The sequence below is a fragment of the Neoarius graeffei genome, chromosome 21 (genome assembly GCF_027579695.1).
Source record: "Neoarius graeffei isolate fNeoGra1 chromosome 21, fNeoGra1.pri, whole genome shotgun sequence".
In the NCBI taxonomy this organism is placed as follows: domain Eukaryota; kingdom Metazoa; phylum Chordata; class Actinopteri; order Siluriformes; family Ariidae; genus Neoarius; species Neoarius graeffei.
Genome location: NC_083589.1, coordinates 18,376,851 through 18,395,104, shown reverse-complemented (window position 1 = coordinate 18,395,104; position 18,254 = coordinate 18,376,851). Strand labels below are relative to the sequence as shown.

The 18,254-nt window shown below is 43.9% G+C and overlaps 1 protein-coding gene across 3 annotated transcripts in view; it reads right to left on the bottom strand.

Moving 5' to 3' along the window:
- rab3ip (RAB3A interacting protein (rabin3)) overlaps nucleotides 1–18,254 on the bottom strand; it is a 111,511-nt gene that overhangs the window by 39,495 nt on the left and 53,762 nt on the right. For all 3 annotated transcript variants that reach the window (XM_060902770.1, XM_060902769.1, XM_060902771.1), the window contains exons 5-6: nucleotides 7,401–7,496; nucleotides 6,583–6,660 (exon numbers count right to left, since the gene is read on the bottom strand). In XM_060902770.1, coding sequence (XP_060758753.1) covers nucleotides 6,583–6,660; nucleotides 7,401–7,496 — 174 coding nt within the window. The remainder of the gene's footprint in view (nucleotides 1–6,582; nucleotides 6,661–7,400; nucleotides 7,497–18,254) is intronic.

The window sequence follows — 18,254 nt, the reverse complement described above, 5'->3', positions numbered from 1 at the left end:
CTGACAGAGACACTAACACATGCGGGAAAAGCAAAGGTGGGGGACTCATCATTTATGTTAACCGCTAGTGTAACCCGGGACATATCTCCATAAAGACAGTTTTATGTTGCCCAGACTTGGAGCTGCTAGCCGTTAGCCTGCGGCCATATTATCTGCCGAGGGAGTTCAGTCACGTGCTCACCATCAGTGTTTACATCCCTCTGACGGCAGATGCAGCCACTGCATGTGAGAGGATTCACTCTGTCACAGCAAGGCTGCAGACACAGCACCCTGAGGCATTTATCATCATTTCTGGGGACTTTAATCATGCTACTTTGGACTCTACTTTGGCTGCTTTTTACCAGGCTGTGGATTGTCCAACAAGGAACAACAGGACAATTGATTTGCTGTATGCTAATGTGAGGGATGCATACAGTGTCACACCCCTTCCCCCACTAGAGAAGTCTGACCACAACCTGGTTCTTCTACAGCTGAAGTAGAAGAACCAGTAAATGTCTCCGTAAAAATAAATAAGCTGCTCTCCCAGTAAATCCCCTGGTTCAAAGGCAGCCTGCAACAACTAGCTCCATCAGGAGGTGCTCCCCTGAACTGGAAGATGCCCTCAGCGACTGCTATGACATCACGGACTGGGATGTGCTGCTTAGCCCACACTGTGAGGACATAAGAGGGGCTGACACACTGTCTGACAGATTACCTCAACTTCTGTGCAGACATGGTCTTCCCCGCTAAGACTGTACAGTGTTACCCTAATAATAAGCCATGGGTAACACAGGAAGTCAGAGCTGTCCTCAACAGGAAGAAGGCCGCCTTCAGGAGCAGGGATAGGGAGGCGATGAAAGCAGCACAGCAAGAGGTGAAACGCTGCATGAGGGAAGCTAAGTACAGTTACAGGAGAAAGGTGGAGCAGAAGCTGAAGGAGAACAGCATGAGGGAGGTCTGGGAAGGTGTGAAAACCATCACAGGCCACAATACAAAGGCCAGAGTCGTTGAGGGGACAGTGGAGAGGGCGAATGAGGCCCTGTCTACACGGCAACGGATTCAGGTGACTCCGATACAATTGCTTATCGTTTAGGCCTGGCGTCCACGCGGCACCGGAGTTTTGGATGCCCAAAACGCAAATCTTTTTGAGAACAGGTTCCAGAGTGGAAAGATCTGGCAACGTTGCCGTTGTGAAGTCGTCTGGATGAGTAGAATGGATTTGTTTACGATGACGTCACAACCACATGACTGTGAGTGCTTCACGCCGGGTAGAAGTGTAACGAATATCACCAGGATATCACCAGGAAAAAGCCTTACAGAGCACTAGTGAGAGTGAAACATGAGCTTGGATATTATTATTATTATTATGTTCAGTGTTAGTTCACAGTAGTAATGCAAGAAGCAGAATAGTGACAGTAATAGTGAAGCAAAAACATGCAGTTGTACAAACACTGCAGCTCTACAGCAAAATATTCATTTATGAAATGGTCTGATTCTTAACACCAGTAGTACCAATGATCTTCTCATTGCGACGCAATGCGAGTTGTCAACAAATCCTATAACTTGGTTCATGAAACGCGCTTACAAAATATTTTCACTGTGAATATTTATTGTGTAATGGTGCAAAGTGAGAGAGAGAGAGAGAGAGAGAGAGAGAGAGAGAGAGAGACTCTGCCCTTAGGGCAGAGTCAATCCCGCCAGCAAAAATAGGGAAAAAAAGGAGCGATCTCACCTCTTCAGATGTTGGTTTAAGTCCGACAATACATTCCTCAAAAAGGGCGTAGAGGAGCAAATTAATCCATCAACGTGTAGCATTCAATTTATTCCGGACCATTAAAGACGCCGCCTTCCGCGTAGAATCATACGTCATCCTCGCCGCCATATTGGATAGGTCAAAGCGGAGAATAAAGATTCATGCGCTGCCTTTAACTGTACCAACAGGTTTACCGTCCAAACGAGATCACATGGGATTACCTTTCACAGGTGAGAAACAACAAATTAATCCATCAACGTGTAGTATTCAATTTATTCCGGACCATTAAAGACGCCGCCTTCCGCGTAGAATCATACGTCATCCTCGCCACCATATTGGATAGATCAAAGCGGAGAATAAAGATTAGCTGCGTTTAACTGTACCAACAGGTTTGCCGTCCAAACGAGATCACATGGGATTACCTTTCACAGGTGAGACTGGAAAAATACTTTTCATTGTATTTGGTCATTATAATGTAATTTTACGGACAGATTTTCCTGACTTTGTGGCTAATATGAAGTCTCGCGCATAATAGTTTATGCGCATGCGTCCTTACTTCTTCTATTGTTCTGGTGTCTCCGAAGGGACCGTCTTACAGCGCCCCTAGAGGTGTGGCATGTGTATTGCATCGTTTTCAGCAAGCGTTGCGTTGCCATATGGACCTGATATTTTACTGATCGTTGCCCATTTGGACGCGATATATTTTTAAATAACATCTCGTTGCCGTTGTCGTGTGGTTGTAGCCTGAGTTGAATGACTTTTTCAATCGGTTCAACCAGCCCACATCCCCCCCACCCTCTCCCTCACTGCAGCTATCTCTCCTTCTTCCCTCAACACACCTCCCCCCAGTCATCACAGCAGCCCCCTCCTCCCCCACCTCAACACAGACTCCTCTATGCATTACTGCAGACCAGGTCAGAGGTCAACTGAGGAAGCTTCAACTCAGGAAAGCAGCAGGCCCGGACAAGGTGTGTCCACGACTACTGAAGACCTGCACTGCTGAACTGGGTGAACCACTCCAACGCATCTTCAACCTCAGCCTGCAGCTGGGGAGAGTGCCAACCCTCTGGAAGACATCATGTATCGTTCCAGTTCCCAAAAAGAATCGGCCCAGCGAGCTGAACGACTTCCGACCGGTGGCACTCACTTCACATCTGATGAAGACGTTGGAGCGGCCCCAGGTACAACATGCCCAGGACTGTCTGCAGTTTGCGTACCGGGCAGGTGTTGGTGTGGAAGACGCCATCCTCTACCTGCTACACCGAGCCCACTCGGATCTGGATAAGGGAAATGGCACAGTGAGGATCCTCTTCTTGGACTTCTCGAGTGCCTTCAACACCATCCAGCCCCTACTGCTTCAGGACAAACTGAACAAGATGTGAGTGGACCCCTGCCTGGTCACCTGGATCTCCAGCTACCTCACTGACAGGCCGCAGTACGGAAGGCTGAAGGACATCATGTCTGACACTGTAATTAGCAGCACCGGAGCACCCCAGGGCACGGTGCTGGCCCCTCTTCACTGCGGACTTCTGCTACAACTCGGAGCTGTGTCACATTTAGGAGTTTGCCGATGACACAGCCATCGTTGGGTGTATCAGTGACAACAGAGAGGAGGAGTATAGGAGCCTGGTGAGGGACTTTGCTGTGTGGTGCAACAGGAACCATCTGCAGCTCAACACCTCGAAGACCAAGGAGCTGATCATTGACTTTGGGAGGTCCAGACCAAGGTCACGACCACAGGGATGTGATTGGCCAAGGACAAAAAAGCAGGAAAATATATAGACCCATAATGCGACACGGCAGCAGTGTGGTGTGGTATGGCGCGGCAACGACACGGTGCGGCAACAGTGCAGCCACTACACACAGTAACCTCATTTTGACACTTTTAATGAAAAGTGCAATACGCAAACATTTAGTGCCAATTTTCATCATTGGAAAACAATTATTTTGAGGGCAAACAACCTCAAACATCAAACAATAGGTGCAGATATTAGAACAGGTGATGAGCACACACTCAGTGTCATCATTTTTTTCCAAAATATGCACAATAACAATGTCAGTAAGTGTAGTATAAAGTCAAGAAGTGTAACAAAGTACAAAGTCAGGAAGTGTAACATGGACATACAAGTGAAAAAACACTAAACAATCTATCAGACACCCAGGTGCAGATAATAGAACGGTGTGCATGTGTGTGTAAGTGAGAGAGAGAGAGAGAGAGAGAGAGACAGAAAGTTGTTGCTGAAAATTGCACTTGTGACAAAATGCAGTGTCTATTTCCTAGCCAGTTTTTTTTTTTTTAGAGTCTCTAGGCGTCTCTTCCGGAACTCCTTTCGTGCCTTTGCAGCTGCTGTTAAAAGGGCATCTTTGGCACTTTTCTTCCCAGAGGTGCAGGGTGCACGATATTGGTGCTTCCTGGCCTCTGCTCTCCTCCTTATTTGTGCCCTATACCTGTGACTTGAAAGTTTAATGTTCCTGACAAGCGGGATGTTGACAGGGCTTTCTTTGCTGGGTCTTGAGTAAAGGCTGAATGCAGACTCATGCATTGCCTTCAGGTTATATTTTACCACCTCATAGGACTCATAGGTTTCCACATTCATGTTGGAGGTTTTCGCCTGTAGGATGTCAGCCATCAAGCTGAAGGAGGACTCAATCAAAGGGCCATGGAATGGACAAAGAGCACACAGTGCCAGCTTACAGAGAGCTGGGTACCTCTGGGTCTTCCTGACACTGTTCCACCATCTGTCAACTCTGGTTTCCTCAGTCATTAATGGCAGCATCATGTCACTTGCATAAACATATATGCTACACATACTAGTGTTTCAAATGACAAACAACCAGTGAATTGCTATGACGTCGGCATCAAACTGTTGAGACCTCAGGTTTGAGACAATAATCTTGATAGGCTAAAGCCCACCATTTAAACGAACTGATGCGAATTGTAGCAGACAGAATTTCAATCAAATTAGGACACCTCATAGTCAAAAAAATAATACCTCTACAACCAAATTTAACACTTTTAATTGCCTTGTTCACTTAACGTTCACTTAACGCTAACATTCTAAAACCTTAGGAAGCCATCTCATGCGAACGGCTAGGCAATTGCTAGGCAAACAATTTTGTTAGCTGTGGCAAATCATGTTGAATGCTGACACGCGAAACTTTCCTTTCCCAAAAACAAAAAAATGCCTTTTTCCAACTATACAAGTAAATCATCTAAACACTTTCAAGAGGAGAAATGTTTACTCACTGATACCTGCCGTTTTCATTTTTTTCAACCTAGCCTGGTAGCTACACATTGACTAACCTGGCTAGTACCATAACTGGCTAACTAAGAAACATTTAACTAATGTTAGCATTAATACCACCGTGGCAAATCTTGGACATTGAGATCAGTGAAAAACTATTAGATAATAGACATGCAAACAAATACATGAAAACAATATTAGCATAGGCCTACCTGAATCATCCAAATGTCGATCCTATTGACAACTGAAGACATCGAAGACACTGGTATGCTACGTCACACACGAGAGTAGGGTGACAGCTGCATCCATTCCAACAACAAACTGACTACTAATGCGCGTGCGTCTTACATTACTTGACTCGGGTCACAAAGGTTACTCTCGCGTTATGCATAATGGGCTTTTTTTTATTATTATTATTGGTACCGCTTAACCTAGGGTAGGTTATTATGCGCACGCATGGCTCATTGGAGTTGCCTATGGATAATGTGGTAATGTGGTCCTACCCCCCCCCCCAAAAAAAAACAAATTTGCATGATTCACGAGGGTCGCATTTTTATGCCTGAAAATCCAGAATTCCGGAAAAATCCGGAAGAATCACATCCTCGGACCAGTTCTGATCGAGGGAGTCGAGGTGGAGGCTGTGGATTCCTACAAGTACCTCGGGCTGTGGCTGGACAGCAAGCTGGACTGGACTTGCAACATCAATCACTTATACAGGAAGGGACAGAGCAGGCTATACTTCCTTAGGAGGCTCCGGTCCTTTAACATCTGCAGGAAACTCCTGTGGATGTTCCATCAGTCTGTGGTTGCCAGTGTCCTGTTTTACACCGTGGTGTGCTGGGGGGGCAGCACATCCAAGAAGGACACATCCAGGCTGGACAAACTGATCAGGAGGGCCGGCTCTCTGGTCGGCGTGAAGCTGGACTCTCTGGTGACGGTGGCAGAGAAGAGGTCTATGGACAAACTATTGAACATCAAGGACGATGCCAGTCACCCTCTGCACACCGTCATCAGCAACCAGAAGAGCCTGTTCAGTGACAGAATGCTCCTTCCCAAGTGCAGGATGAACAGACTCAAAAACTCCTTTGTCCCTCACGCCATCAGACTGTACAACTCCTATCTGGGGGGGAGGAGGGGTAACAGGAGGACAGAGGACGGGAAGGAGCAGTAGCCTAGCCTAACAATAAGCAATACTGGACAATGTGCAATATAAAGTGCAATATCTTTCCTGCTTCCCACACACACACACGCTTACCCTAACCCCACTTCCCCCCCTTCCTCTCTTCCCCATATCTTATTCTTTTATATTTGTATATGTAAATACTTAATTTATTTTAATTTATCTAGAAGTTTTCTCTATTTCTTCTCTCTGTTTATCTGTAATGATGATGCTGGAATTTTAATTTCCCTGAGGGAACCCTCCCAAAGGAATCAATAAAGTTTTATCTAATCTAATCTAACACTGAAGTATTTGACATGACAACATCTCTGACTGGGGTCAATAACATATCTATGCGCGCAAGCTAACATTTTATTCCAAATCCCCAATCCACAGACCAAACAAACTACCTCCACTCCCCCCTCATTTTAATTCCTGTTTCTCACCTTCCCGAGGGCTTCTTTCAGCTGCTTCTCTGCTGTGGCCTGCTTCACATTCGCTTCTCGCACCATCTTATGAGCCTCCTGTTGAGACAGCGTTCATGTCAGAGTTTGGATCAGCGTCCCTAGTATCTCACATTGCCATCATTTTCCATTTTCCACACCGAGAGCCAACCCAAGCCAGTCAAATTTGACACACACACACACACACACATACACACACACACAAAGCGAGTTAGCCAACATCTCTATGAATGACAGTGGAGATACAGGAGAGGTAGAAAGAAGTGATGTGAAACAGAAATAGAAATGTGGTAGGAGGTGCATGAAGCCAAAAACCATGACAAAGGAATATATGACTATAGAAAGACAAACAGCTACTCAAGCAGGTCATCAGCACATCATGATTCTTTTTTAAAGCGAATCTTTTTATCAAAACTATTTAATCACCAAGACATTTCATTGAACTGTAATTTCTTTCCCCATATTTGTTAGCCAACAACATAATTTGTTAGCCTTCATTCCAACGTCCAATGCAGCTATAATTATGCACCACCACCATTGATCGTAATGAGAATTACTGATCAACTTCATTTTTTATAATTCATTTGTTTTTTTGCATGCTGCCGAAAATGAATTAAACAAACTCATCCATGCCTTTTAAGCCTGTACTAAGCTGTAGATGTGCTATGCAGCTGCTGAGAAGGTCTGTATCTTGGCAGAAATATCCACTAACATAGTAAACACACACCTCTGCATGTTTTTGTTTGTTTGTTTGTTTATTTGACCAGGAAGGAGAAGAAACCAAATGAATGAAAACAAACCTCAAACAGGCTAGCAGTGAGTTCCTCCAGCTCCTGCCCCAGCTGATCCCTGACTTTAGAAAGTCTCTCACACTCCTCGTCTTTTAACTTAAGCTCCTTCAGACAACAAACAATGAAATGAAGACAAAAAGAAAATGGGAAAAATAATGAATGAATTAACAAACAAAAAGCGGGAAGGGAAATGTGGATTTTACTTTTCGTTTCAGTGGTCAGGAAAAAAAAAGTCATGGCTGTAAGACGAATGAGTGTCATCTGAACCCACTCATAGAGTAAAGTGTATTTAGTTTCTCACTAAGTGTCCACTTTCTCCAGTTTCACTTTCTCCAGACAGAGCAAATGAATGTATACAAAATACATGAAATGAAGTAAGATCAGGTTCATTCGTAAGATTTGAATGTTAAATGACATTAGCTACTGATCTAGTCCTAGGAGTTCATTTTAGTTATACATCCACTCCAATGAGACTAATTCAGAGCTTACTCATAACATACAATGACCACTCATACAGCTCAACAACATTCCCACTTGCAGTCAGCTCCAGAATTATTGGCTCCCTTGGTAAAGGTGGGTTAAAACAAGTCAACGTTGATGCCAACAGAGTCAATGGGGATGCCTCTGCCAATAAGTCTAGTCCTTTTTGTCACTAATTTGTACGCCAGAACTACCCTTAAAATACACTTCAAACAGGAAGGAAGCTACTGAAGAAAAACTATTTCAGATATTTGACCTTGCTGTGACCTTGACCCAAAATCTAATCAGTTCATGTGCTGGTTACAACAATAATTTAATATAAAATCCTACAAACTTTCAACAATTAATTCTTAAGATATCACGCTAATGAGAATCTCAGACAGACAAATGAATGGATAGACACAATGACAGAAATCGTAGTGAGCCAAAAAACAGGCCTTGAGTTCCTGAACATTAGCATGTAAATAACATCTTTGGATGACAAATATGAAGAAAAACTATTTCAGACATTTGACCTTGCTATAACATTGTAACATTTAATCAGTTCGTCTAGTAGCTACAATAATTCCATATAAAATTCTATATAAATCCTACAAATTTTCAGCTACTTGCTCCTGAGATGATTGCACTAATAAGAATCTCGGACGGACAGATGACCTGAAAACATAATTCCTCCCCAATCAGTGACAAAAGCATAAAAAAGCAATGAAAAATGATTTTGTGGTTAAGTGGTTTCATTTCACATTGCCAAAAAGACTAACTTTTTTTAACAAAATGTAGCTTGAGCATGCTGCTATTAATTTACTTTCACAACCTTCCATGACTATTTCACTGGGGTATCTATACAAGGTGACTGAGAAGACAAGAGAGTAAATAAAATGAAACAAACAAAAAAATATTGGCCTTCTATAAACTGAATATTAGAATAAATCCATAACCGATATCCACAGATGGGACATTGATTAAAATTAACTATGAGATTTGAGCTGTAATGCACAATGAGAAGTAAATATTTTTCCAAGGCCTACAGTTAAAGATGTGCAGAAGGTAGAATTTTGGGGTCTCCAAGTCTACAGTTAGACACCACCTTGGTGTTAATAAATTATTTGGAAGCTATGGCAGAAGAAATACTTTTCTTTCATCAAATCATAAATGTAAGCATCTACAGTTCATTAGACATGATTGGAACCAGATGAGACAAAAATAGACAAGTCTGGCAGCAAGCACTCAAGGTGGACTAGGCATACATATTGTGGAGAATCTGTGAGGTTATGGCCCTGGGAACCTTGTTGGTATACATGGCATAATGTAGAGTCCCATTAAGTACTACTTTAGTACTATTTAAAATGAAAATCTAGCCAAGACGCTACAACTAAGTCGTGACTGGTGTTTCTCACAGGATGACGATCCAATTCCACACAAAAATGGTTCAATGACAACAGAATAAAAGTTTTTGACATGGTTACCCTAATACCCTGAGCTAAAATCCATTGAAAAACATGTGCAGTGAGTGGAAGAGGAGATTCTGCTTAAGACACAAATCTGGAGAGTTTGTGTTATTGAGGAGTTGGTCTCAGATTCCTTGCTCTGTATTTTCCAACCGCATCAAGCATTATAGAAGAAGGGAGGCTGAACATAGTACTACAGTAAATACCAGGGTGCCAATAACTGAGACGTTTCACTCATATTTTTAGTGCAAGATTGAGCTAATTAACCACAAACACATTTATTCATAAACATTTTTAAACTCATATTTACCATTAATTCTGGAGAGCTCCCTCTTTTTTGTATTCCTGTATTCAGAGGCGGCAAACCCCCCCCCACACACACACAAAAGCTCTTTTAGTGTGCAAGTGATGTGGGCTTTTAATTAACAATCAAAAACACTGCACCAGCATCAGACAGATAGCTTTGTTACACCAGGCACACAAAACAAAAAGAATACATGAAAGAAAAGCAATACAAATGCATAGCAGTTACAAACTAAAGAGCAAACAAATTGGAACACAGTGCTAAATAGATGTAGAACCTTTGTATACAAGTCAAATATTGGAATTAGATTTTAATTATGGCACAAGATTACTGTATAATTGCATTTTATGATGTCCAAACCAAATTCATGCCAAAAAACTAATGGCCCTTTTCCACTACCCTTTTTCAGCTCACTTCAGCTCGCTTCAGCCCGACACGGCTCGCGTTTCGACTACCAAAAAACAGCACGACTCAGCTCGCTTCAGCCCTGCTTAGCCCCTAAAACTCGCACCGTTTTGGAGTGGGGCTGAAGCGAGCCAAACCGTGCCGAGTGAGGCTGGGGGCGTGAGGAGACACTCCCCTGTGCACTGATTGGTGAGGAGGAGTGTCCTCACATGCCCACACACGCCCCGCGAGCACGCTGGGATCTGTAAACACCGTAAACCCGGAAGAAGGAGAATTACGAATTACGAGAATTATGAAACCTTATGCGCCTCGCCTCATCTATACGCTCTTGCCAGTATCTGTTGGCGTTGTTGGTGACAACAAGCCACAGCACCAAGACCAGCAACACTAACGACTCCATGTCCTCCATGTTTATTGTTTACTATTCGGGTCGTGAGACTACCGCTTAAAAGATCACTGATGTCACTGTTTGCGCTGCTTAACGACATCACGTAACGTCCACCCACTTTCGCTAACTCCACCCAATGTGTCCACCCACTTCCAGCCAGCACGGTTCAGCGCGGTTGTAGTCGAAATGCAACTCCAACAGCCCCGCTCAGCTCGACTCAGCCCAACTCAGCACGGCACGGCTCAGCCCGACTCAGCCGCGTTGGTAGTGGAAAAGCGGCATAATTATACACATCTGACAGCAGGTTCGTCACAAGGAACTCCTCAGAATGCTCAATAAGATCCAGATTGATGACAAAGATTTCAGAATTATTAAAAATCTTTACAAAAATCAGAAAGCAGTAGTTCAGCTAGCAGAAGGAATGTCATCTTGTGTAGAAATCAAATGAGGGTTTAGACAAAGCTGTGTCGTGTCGCCAGACTTAACTTGTACAGCAAAATGATCCTGAGAGTACTGGAGGAAGTGCCCAAAGGGTTTAAAGTCAATAACAAATAACAACAATATTCGCTATGCAGATGACACTGTCCTAATCAATAACTCTGCTGAAGGTCTCCAACGACTGTTCCATATTGTAGTAGCTGCAAGTGAAAGACTTGGTCTCAAAGTCAACATTAAGAAGACCAAATGCATGAGCATATCAAAGTCTTCGCCAGAGTTCGAACCTGCTTGTAACCTCAAGCAGGGGGATCAGGACATTGAACAAATATCATCCATCAACTACCTGGGTGCATTTGTAACTTCAGGTGGCCACTGCAAAAACAAAATATGCAGGAGAATTGAGATAGCTAAGGACGCTTTGAACAAAATTAAGAACTTGTTCACATATAGGAAACTATCAATTGTGCTAAAAATATGCCTTCTCAAAACCTTCGTGTAGTCCATGTTGTTATACGGATGCGAGTCGTGGACCTTCAAAGCAGAAATGCAGTGGAATATTGCAGCTGTGGAGATGTGGTTTTATCAGTGTTTGCTCAAGATCTCATATATGGATAGAATTACAAATGAACAAGTTCTCCGACGTGTTAGCCAAAACAGACAATTCTTGACAACAGTTGAATGACGCCAACTCAAGTTTACTAGACATTACATAAGGAATGGATGACTAGAAGAATTGTACCTCAGAGAAAGAATTGATCAAAACAAAGCCCGAGGTCATCAAAGAAGACTTTACTTGTACAACTAACAATCCAACCTCAAAAGTGCAAGTATACTCTGGAGCACTGCTAGAAATCGAGTGAAATGGCACCACATCACTCAAATGTGGTTTGCCTCAAGCCCAGATCGTGTTCGGCAGTGACGACGACGATAGAAGTGAGCAGTAAGGATTTGCAATCCTTGCTAACTAGATTTCAAAGTGACCAAGATACCATCATCAGTTTGGACACTGTTCTTTTTATTTCACCAGCCTTTTTATTTTGTATTCATCCATCCATGGCAGTGGAGCAACTGAAGGGAGACTACGGCTACGTCCACACCAATACGTTTTAGCTTTAAAACAAAAACTATCTTGGTCAAGACAAGCATTTTAGCTCCATATCAGAAATAATCTTCATCCATACTAACACGCCAGAAAATACATAATCATTCATGTGCACTGGGCACACATATGCCGGTATAACAAACTGATGCCATTTGGGTTTTTTTTCTGGAAAAGGGTCATGTGATAGGAGTACAACAAATCAGGGAAGGATACTTCGTGACCGAGAAGACACAATCAGGAAGCAAACGTGGGTGTGGGTGTCTGTGTCTCAGTTTCTGCCCTGTCTACACTAAAATGCTACCCTGGAGTTTTCAAAGTAAAATGAGGCCAGTGGCATTTCCAAACATCTACATTTTTGGGGCTTGAATAATCCGGAGTAGTGTGGACGCCAGGTGTAAACATAGCAAAAGTGATGCGTTTTAAATCTAAAGTGTGGATGTAGCCTAAACAGCCAATGTAGCACATCACCGATGCTGTCCGGTCCTGTGAGACTTGGACCAATCCTGCCCGTTCCCACCCATGAGAGTGAAACCAGCTGGGACTTTTTAGTTGTATCCGACGGGTCCCATGCTGAGGCACACCATCTCTCTGTGTAATAATGTTGCTATTCATAGCAGTCTATGATCTCTAGTGCTAGTGAAGATAAATATAAGAACCAGTAAGTCTGGTGACAGCTGTACAAGGAGATCAAACAAATGCTGTAGTATTGTATAGTGGGTGGCTGAAAGGATAAGAAAACAGTCAGATGTGGCTTAGTGACCATCTCCAAGTCCTCTTCTATAGAGTTAGCCCTGTGACTTGCAAACAAACAGAATGTGATTTAATATAACTGTAAGCAGCGAAGAGGGAGCCAAGCAGTACAACAGAGTTTTGTCGCTTGGGCCCCAAGAATTGTCACATGCTTAACAAATATACCACACACCCCTCAAACAAACACAATGCACTTTGCAAATACATATGGTTACTTACAAACAAATGTAGGGCAAGTTTCACAAATGTGGGGGAAAAAATGCAATAAGTAATATGTTGCATGTCTGTCGTTGTCTTTAAAAACGCAATACATTTTATTTTCAACAGGTACACATTAATACAAATCATTTGTGGATCATGGAACTTTTGGCACTGTTGTTCCTCATGGACGAGTTACGAATGCTTGAGCTTCTCACAAATTGGCTGAGCGCCAAAATATCAGATGGTACCACAAGGGCATCTGCCATCCATCCAGCTAATTGAGCCTTCCAAAGGAGCTGCCTTGGATTTCTCCAGATCAGTCAAAGTGCATGGAGATGGTGTTTCAGTATGAGCAGTCAACAGGTAAATATTATCATCTTTACAGTGCCTTGCAAAAGTATTAATCCCCCTTAGCATTTGTCCTGTTTTGTCACATTATAAGCTGGTTTTAAAATGAAGTTTTGGGGGGTTAGTGTAACGGGTTTATTTTTCCTCTTGCCATTGTGTGTAGTGGTGGGGAAATTCTGCACTGGCCCTTTAAGAGCACAGGTAGTTATGGGAACGAGGCGCTGGCCTCTTTCAGTTCGTTTTGGAAATGTAAGCACCAATGCCACTGGACGTTTGCAGCCCGTCCTCAGCAGTGTATTTGTGTCTCATTTCTTCAGAATAAAAAAAAAAGACTGGTGAACAACACAACGCAATGTCTGTTACATTAGCACCATTTGATTTACACAACATGCCTACCACTTTAAAGGTGCACATTTTTTTTTATTGTAACAAACACTAAGATGAAAAAACAAATCTGGAGTGTGCATAGGTATTCACCCCACTCAAAGTCAATACTTTATAGAGCCACCTTTTGCTACAATTACAGCTACAAGTCTCTTGGGGTATGTCTCTATTAGCTTAGCACATCTAGCCACTGGGATTTTTGCCCATTCCTCAAGGCAAAACTGCTCGGACTCCTTCAAGTTGCGTTGCATTGGTGTACAGCAATCTTCAAGTTATGCCACAGATTCTCACTTGGATTGAGGTCTGGGCTTTGATTAAGCCATTCCAAGACATTTAAATATTTCCCTTTAAACCACTCCAGTGTCACTTTAGCAGTACGTTTAGGATCATTGTCCTGCCGTACCATGAACCTTCATCAAAGTCTGAAACCACTGGCTGACTCAAACAGGTTTTCCTCCAGAATTAACCTGCATTTAGTGCCATCCATCTTTCCTTCAGTCCTGACCAGCTTTCCTGTCCCTGCAGATGAAAAACATGCCCACAGCATGATGCTGCCACCCCATGCTTCATTGTAGGGATGGTGTTCTCAGGGTGTTGGGTTTGCACCACACATGGCATTTCCCATGATGGCCAAAAAGTTCAATTTTTGTCTCATTTGACCAGAGAATCTTCTTCCATGTATTTGGGGAGTCTGCCACATGCTGTTGGGCAAACTCCAAACGTGTTTTCTTCAGCAATGGCTTTTTTCTGGCCACTCTTCCATAAAGCCCCGATCTGTGGGGTGTACAGCTTGAAGTGGTCCTATGGACAGATACTCCCATCTTCGCTGCAGCTCCTTCAGTGTTATCTTTGGTCTCTTTGTTGCATCCCTGATTAATGCCCTCCTTGCCCGGTCTGAGTTTTGGTGAGCGGCCTTCTCGTCAGGTTTGTAGTGGTGCTCTTTCCATTTTGCTATAATGGATTTAATGGTACTCCCTGGGATATTCAAAGTTTGGGATATTTTTTTATAACCCTACCCTGATCTATACTTCTCCAAAATTTTGTCTCTGACCTGTTTGGAGTGCTCCTTGGTTTTCATGTTGCTTGCTTAGTAGTGTTGCAGAGTCAGGGTCCTTCCAGAACAGGTTGATTTATACAGACATCATGTGACACTTTGCACACAGGTGGATCTTAAATCAACTAATTATGTGACTTATGAAGTGAATTGGTTGGACCAGCTCTTATTTACAGTAGGGGTTTCATACAAAAGGGGGTGAATACCTATGCACACTCCAGATTTCTGTATTTTCATCTTAAATTATTGTGTCACAATTTAAAAAAAAAAATTTGCACCTTTAAAGTGGTAGGCATGTTGTGTAAATCAAAATGGTACCAACCCCCCAAATATCCATTTTAATTTCAGCTTGTAATGCGACAAAGAAGGAACTTTTATTTGTCACATGTATACTTCAAGCGCAGTGAAATTCATCCTCTGCATTTAACCCATCTGAAGCAGTGAACACACACGCACACACACCCAGAGCAGTGGGCAGCCACACCAGAGCGCCCGGGGAGCAGTCAGGGGTCAGGTACCTTGCTCAAGGGCACCTGAGCCCAAGGCCGCCCCACATCAATCCAACTGCATGTGTTTGGATTGTAGGGGAAACCAGAGCACCCGGAGGAAACCCAGGCAGACATGGGGAGAACATGCAAACTCCACACAGAAAGGCCCTCGCTGGCCACTGGGTTCAAACCCGGAACCTTGTTGCTGTGAGGCTACCGTGCTAACCACTACACCACTGTGCCGCCCAAAACAGGTGCCATGTATTCATCCCCCTTGGTGTTTGCACCAAGGGGGATGAATACTTTTGCAAGGCATTTTTGTACGACTTCCAACCGGTGGCACTCACTTCACATCTGATGTAGACGTTTGAGCGGCTCTTCCTCAGCCTCCTCAGACACCAGATGCAACATGCCCAGGACTGTTTGCAGTTGGCATACCGGGCAGGTGTTGGTGTGGAACACCACTCTCATCTCTAGGATGAGAGTGGACCCCTGCCTGGTCACCTGGATCTCCAGCTACCTCACTGACAGGCCGCAGTACATCAGGCTGAAGGACATCATGTTTGACACTGTGATTAGCAGCACCGGAGCACCCCAAGGCACGGTGCTGGCCCCTCTTCTCTTCACCCTGTACACCGAGGACTTCTGCTACAACTGGGAGCTGTGTCACATTCAGAAGTTTGCCGATGACACAGCCATCATGGGATGTATCAGGGACAACAGAGAGGAGGAGTATAGGAGCCTGGTGAGGGACTTTGCCGTTTGGTGCAACAGGAACCATCTGCAGCTCAACACCTCGAAGATCAAGGAGCTGGTCATTGACTTTGGGAGGTCCAGATCAAGGTCACGACCAGTTCTGATCAAGGGAGTCAAGGTGGAGGCTGTGGATTCCTACAAGTACCTCGGGCTGTGGCTGGACAGCAAGCTGGACTGGACTTGCAACACCAACCACTTGTACAGGAAGGAACAGAGCAGGCTATACTTCCTGAGGAGGCTGCGGTCCGAAAACATTCAGGTTAAACGCAACAATTCTATTTTGTAGGGCTACGCACTTCCTGGGTCCCAAGTTGTTTGCGACGAGTCTTTTTTCCGTGAGTGTTGGCGTTAATTACTAATCTTTTTTTTCTACAAATAATTTTCCAGTATCCTCTTCATTTTTTATTGTACTTTCGCTTTCTTTTTTGTACTTTTGATAGAGTCCCCTCTAACCAGAGCTCTTTCAGGTTTCTCAGCGGGTGCATCACTAAGGAGAGCAAACCTGTTCGACACGTGACACAGAGAGGAGTGGTGCTCCCGTGGGCGAGCCTCATAAATTGGATGCTGTCAGTCCCCCACTCGCTTGCTCACTCGAGTTTGTTGACAGTGTAGTGGCTGGCTGCTTTATGTCCCGGGGCTCCCTCATGCCTGTGTTACCTTCTGGCTCTCCCCTTTTAGTTATGCTGTCACAGTTAGTGTTGCCAGAGTCCCTGCTTGTACTCAGTGCAATATGTATACTGTTCCTAATTATTCAAGTGACGTGGGGCATACCTAACAACCTGTGTTTTCTCCCCCCAAATCTGTCCCTCTGAGTTACATGTCGGTCCTGGGCTTGAGATGCTGACCTCTTCTGCTCCTCGGATGTGCCTGATCCATCCTGGTGCCCTGTGTCTGGTTGGAGCCTCATCGCATCACTCCTGTAGAGGATGGCCCCATGTGGACAGTTGAAAGTCACACCTGGAGGACGCTCTGGACTCTTACAGTAATGCTTTTATGGCTGAGGACTACAGTTGACTTGCTAACTTTAGGACTGCAGTTGTCATGAAGAGTTTTGCACTCAAGTTTCCATCAATGAAGAATTTATAACATCAACAAAACTGACTTTATGTTAAAACTGTTAATGTTATAGTCATGTTTTCTGTTGTTGCCCAAATGAGGATGGGTTCCCTTTTGAGTCTGGTTCCTCTCGAGGTTTCTTCCTCATGTCATCTGAGGGAGTTTTTCCTTGCCATCGTCGCCATAGGCTTGCTCATTGGGGATAGATTAGGGATAAAATTAGCTCATGTTTTAAGTCATTCAAATTCTGTAAAGCTGCTTTGCGAGAATGTTTATTGTTAAAAGCACTATACAAATAAACTTGACTTGACTTAACATCTGCAGGAAACTCCTGTGGATGTTCTATCAGTCCATGGTCGCCAGTGTCCTGTTTTACACCGTGGTGTGCTTGGGGGGGAGCACATCTAAGGAGGACACATCCAGGCTGGACACATTGATCAGGCGGGCCGGCTCTGTGGTCGGCGTGAAGCTGGACTCTCTGGTGATGGTGGCAGAGAAGAGGACTCTGGACAAACTACTGAACATCATGGATGATGCCAGTCACCCTCTGCACACCATCATCAGCAACCAGAGGAGCCTGTACAGTGACAGAATGCTCCTTCCCAAGTGCAGGATTAACAGACTTAAAAACTCCTTTGTCCCTCACACCATCAGACTGTACAACTCCTCTCTGAGGGGGAGGAGGGGTAACAGGAGGACAGAGGATGGGAAGGAGCAGTAGCCTAGCCTGACAAAAAGCAATACTGGACAATGCGCAATATAAATGTGCAATGCCTCTCCTGCTGGACTCCCCCCCCCATATCTCATTCTTTTTTATATTTGTATATGTAAATACTTAGTTTAATTTATCTAGAAAGTTCTATCTAATCTAATCTGTATATCTTGTCAGAAACTGTTGTTTTGAAGATGTGAAAGTTAACCACAACAATGAACTTTCCCCTCCAAGTAACAATTTTAACCATGTTTAACTATGTTCTAATAACATTTAACTATCTTTAGCTTAGCTATATGTAAACGTTTGTGTGGCAGTGGGGGCATGGCCAAGCAGCAGTCTGTGAATGGAGGGTGGGGTCAGGGAAGGTAAGTGGCCAAGTCATTCCACCTGCTGTCAATTATTGTGGGGGCATGTGTGTGTTTGTTACAGGGATGGAGCATAAAAGGAGAGAGAGCAGAGAAAAGGGGCTCTCCCCGACCACAATGCATGTGTGAGTGAGTGAGTGAGTGAGTGAGTGAGAGAGAGAGAGAGAGAGAGAGAGAGAAA